At 47.9% G+C, this 4,431-nt stretch overlaps 1 protein-coding gene across 1 annotated transcript in view; it reads right to left on the bottom strand.

The window, feature by feature from the left end:
* Nucleotides 1–2,777, bottom strand: part of SCG5 (secretogranin V) — an 85,964-nt gene extending 83,187 nt beyond the window's left edge. Inside the window, exons 1-2 of the mRNA XM_019518962.1 lie at nucleotides 2,720–2,777; nucleotides 1,620–1,852 (exon numbers count right to left, since the gene is read on the bottom strand). Coding sequence (XP_019374507.1) covers nucleotides 1,620–1,852; nucleotides 2,720–2,775 — 289 coding nt within the window. The 5' untranslated portion in view covers nucleotides 2,776–2,777. The remainder of the gene's footprint in view (nucleotides 1–1,619; nucleotides 1,853–2,719) is intronic.
* Between the last annotated feature and the right edge of the window lie 1,654 nt (nucleotides 2,778–4,431).

Raw genomic sequence — 4,431 nt, 5'->3', positions numbered from 1 at the left:
TAGCACTAGTGCTGTGCATGCAGCATGCTTGTTGCAGGGTAGAACCAGGCTTGCCTTGCTGCTCAGCCACAGGCTTCTGCTGCTGGGTCCTGTTGCTGCTGGCTCCCCATCATCTTTGACAGGCAGTGAAGGGCAGATAAAAAAATTAATTTGCTAAATTTTTTAAGGCCTTGCTGGCCAGATAGAATAAGTCAGCAAGCCAGATTTGGTCCACAGGCCGTATTTTGCCCACCCTGTTATAGACCCTGGGGCCAGGAGCCCAGTGCTTGGAAAGCATCTTGGCTGGCTCCAGGTTTGGTCAGCGGATCCTCAGCCAACCCACAGCAACTAAAATAAGAGGGAGCAGGTGTGGCAGTACACCCAACCCAGCATGCTCAGCAGTGCCCCTTCAGAGTCGCAGCCATCCACCCAACTCACACAGCAAAAGTTGGGAGGAAAGAATTCTTTGTTAGCAATTCAAGCCTCTACCTTACAATAACATAGAGAACTGGTATACCCGCCACCACTCAAAACAACACACACAACAACAAAACCCAAAAAACAAAACAAAATACAAAATAATGGGGATGTGTTATTCTAAGATAAGAAACAAGCAGGGAGGGAACAGAAACAAGCAAGTCACAACTCACTTATTTACCCAACAAAAAATGCAATACTGGCTCCTTCTATTTTTCACCATAAGACATGTATGTGGTTTATAAAAAACACAAAGAAAATGCCACGAAAATTTCACTACCAAAGGCAAAAATCAAGCCCAAGTTAGACTTATTTTTCTCTTCAGCCCCTATACACCAAATCATATTGCATGTATTTGGCTGGAATAGTCTTTTAAGATCTTCAGGGCAAGACCAGTCATCATGGAAAAAATAGAATATTAGCAATTTTTGCCAGGATTTTAACTAGCATCATTTTGGTCTTTGAGAAATAAAGCACATATTTTTGGCTTTTTGTTGGTCATATTTTGACTAAGAACACTAAAAACTGCCAATATATCACAATACAAATCTCCATATATGTTGCAGTATTACTGTTAGAATATCTTGCACTTTGAGCCATGTGGTTCAACTGGTTTGCATATGTCAACTGCAATTCATATGAAACTTCTTTCACACAAATATAACCCAAAACTTTTGAGAATGAGCAAAAGCTGTGTTGTTCTCCACGACCCATTCACTATCATCATCAAGTACACAGTCAGTTGAGTAAAATCAGTAATGAAGGGGAATGTGTAAGCTAACGGCTGATGTAGTACAGTAGGAATATTGCACCGGAGAAGGACTTTGTCAGAGATTGCCATTTGGAGCCGTTGTAACACAACTGTTGCCAAGCCAACGTTAATTGGTTTGCAGAGCAGGTGCAAACAAACCTCCCTGATCTCTTCTTGCTGGTCCAATGTACAAGTTATCGCTACAGTTAGCCTCAGCAAGGTATAACTGCAAAATGGAGGATGATTTTGTGCTCAACTTCAGGTAATAATAAAATCAACATTAGGTATCGAAGAATCATGTATGATGTAACTCTTAGAGTAGACACCATACATACACACAAAACAACTTTAGCCTAATGGTTGCAAAGGGAAGCAAACAAACAAGATACAGTACAAAGGAGGAATCAGCTACCTTCAATGCTTTGTGGACCCACTAGATTCATAGCCTGATGTGCTGGATATTCTACTCGGGGTCTGGCAATGCCCAACTGTTCCATAACCCCGTGAAGGAGCCTCTGAATATCTGCCTCAGAAACCCTATCAGCGGTCCTGGAGTTATGACTTGAAGCCAAAGCCGATCCAAATGCCACCAAAAATACCATGTTATAGAGCATCATGGTTGTCATTCTGGTGGCCATTTCTAACCTGTAAAAACAAAAGAAATAAATGATAAAGGAAGGAAAATACAGCATGAATATTTGAAACAAACATGTCTGATCTTATTATGGCTTCCAACTTCAGCTAGAAAGTGCTTTACCAGAAATGATGCATTTAGGACAGCAGAAGAGACAGCAGGAACCAGTGAATTCTCTGCATAGTGTTTATTCATAATATTTACTGCCTTCATGAAACAAAATGGTCCCTCTCAAAAGCCCTAGAGAAGCATCAAACCAGCGAGAGAAGATTCTCATGCCTGGCGTTCCCCCCCTCCCCTACTTAGTATTTTGAGGTGCTTTATAACGCCTAAGGAGGAACACAAAGAGCCGTGCTCCGCTTTTCAAATGTCCCTTTGGGCTTATCCCACAAAAGGCTGCGCTTCCCATCAGTGAGGGGCCTTCACGGCCTGGTTTCTAGCTGGACTGGCAGCCTCCGCACCGTCTCCACGCACCATTTTTCCCTAACGAGAACAAACGCGCTTCATTTGCTCCCCTCAGCTCCATCCCTCCACACGGCCGCTGCGTCTCAACCAGGCGCACAACAGCACTTGTCATTTCCTCGCTGGGGCTGGGGTTAAGCAGCCCCTTTATCCTCCGGAGAGAGGAATGCGGGTCCATTAGCACTGGGGGTGGGGGTGGAGATCCCAATGCCCCTCGGGATCAAGCCCCCCGGCCCCTGTCTGAAGGCAGGGGCGGGGCAGAGACCCGTTGCGGCCTTTGCGGTCATTTCTCCCGCGCCCCTCAGGAGCCTGGCCTGGAGGCGATCCCGCCTGGAAACCTCCGTGCGCGGCACGTCCCCGCGGAGCTCCCCGGGGAGTCCGGCCTGCGGCCCCCCGACCCGGGCAGCACCACTCACCGCGGGGCCGAGACGCGGACGAGCCCGAGGAGGCAGCGGCGGCGGGCTGGAGTCATCCACTCGCCGTCACAGCCCCGCCCCCCGCCCGCAGGTGCCGCTGCAGAGCCTCCCCCGCAGCTGTCCTAGCGACCGCGGAGCAGATGGGAGGAAGAGGCCGCAGGCTGCTTCCTTCGTGACACGTTCACAGAAAGGAGGGGAGCCCGCTCCCGCCGCTTCAATTCGTCCGTCAGCATTTCGGTATTAAACTCGAAACCTTCCTCGTCTTCTCTGCCACATGCAGGGCGAACACAGGCCTGAACTGCTCCCCGCGGGAGGTGGGGTTTGCTCACAGGGAGGCTGCACCATCCTTGTTGGTGCAGCCTCCCTGTTTCACTGGCTGTATACTCAGCTGTATAGTTGTATCCTATACATGGGCCACACATAGGAGGGACAGGGGAGGACACGTGCCCCCCTGAGATTGGCTGCCGCCAGTGTCTGCAGGTGGTGGCCACCTCTCCACTGTCTGAAACCACCTGGGGGTGGTCCCCGCTCAGCCCACCCTCACTGCCAACGTCACCAGGTCTGCTTGCGGACAGTCCCCACTCGCCACTGCCACGCCACCACCTGTGGGCAGTCACCATGTGCCCCAGCCTCAGGAGGCATGAATTGTTCATGATCCTATACAACTGTGAGACCACAAAATTAAGCTCACAGAGTACCAGATACAGAAGATACTGACCCTCAACTATGAGGGAATTAAGAACGTCCCCTAAAAACATCTGTGAGATCAAGATTTCAGGCTTCATCCCCTCCCTACAGACCAATTCTGTGGACTATTTGATGTCTCCAAAGCATGAAGGGACAATTTGGCTCCATATTGGTTAGCAGATTGGAGCTGGCATTGGGGCTGCATGTCATTATGTAGGTGGCAAGAAGTACAATTTTACATCACACAGCCCGAGCTGGTTAAGGATTTATATGGCTAATTCTCCATACAGAATTAGGAACCAAGGCGAAGGCAAACATTTATTCACAATAAGTAGAGGAGGGGGACCCCACCCCCCACAGCCTTTTGATAAGGTACTGTTTTCTTAATTACTTTTCCAAGGGAAGCTTCCAAGTCTGCCACTTGATTTAAATCCTACATGAACAAAATAAATCAGGCTCCAATCAGTCTTTTCTACAGCCACTTTGTGTGATTCCCTGGCACTGTGTGTAATGATTTGATAGCATTAAAATCTGTTCAAAGATTTTGAAAGAATCATAGAAAGCTAGGGTTGGAAGGGACCACAGGAGACCATTTAGTCCAGCCCCCTGCTCAAAGGAGGATCACATCCCAGCTCGATCATCCCAGCCAAAGCTTTGTCAAGCCTACTTAAAACTTCCAAGAATGGAGCTTCCACCACCTCTGTACAACTTGCTCCAGTGTTTTATTACCCTCCTAGTGAGAAAATTCTTCCTAATATCTAACATAACTTCCCTTGCTGCAACTTAAGGCTGTTGCTCCTTGTTCTGTCATCTGCCACCACTGAGAACAGTCTAGCTCTATCCTCTTTCAAACCCCACTTCAGGTAGTTGAAGGCTGTTATTAAATCCCCTCTCAGTCTTCTCTTCTCTAGCCTAAATAAGTTTAGTTCCCTCAGCCTCTCCTCATAAATCATGTCCTCCAGTCTCCTCACATTTTTGTTGCACTCCACTGGATTCTCCAATTTGTCCACATCCTCTCTCTAATG

The sequence above is a fragment of the Gavialis gangeticus genome, unplaced genomic scaffold, assembly GCF_001723915.1.
Source record: "Gavialis gangeticus isolate Ggan-Ray unplaced genomic scaffold, GavGan_comp1, whole genome shotgun sequence".
NCBI lineage: Eukaryota > Metazoa > Chordata > Crocodylia > Gavialidae > Gavialis > Gavialis gangeticus.
The sequence above is the reverse complement of the archived record's forward strand: the minus strand, read 5'-3'. Positions and strand labels throughout refer to the sequence as shown.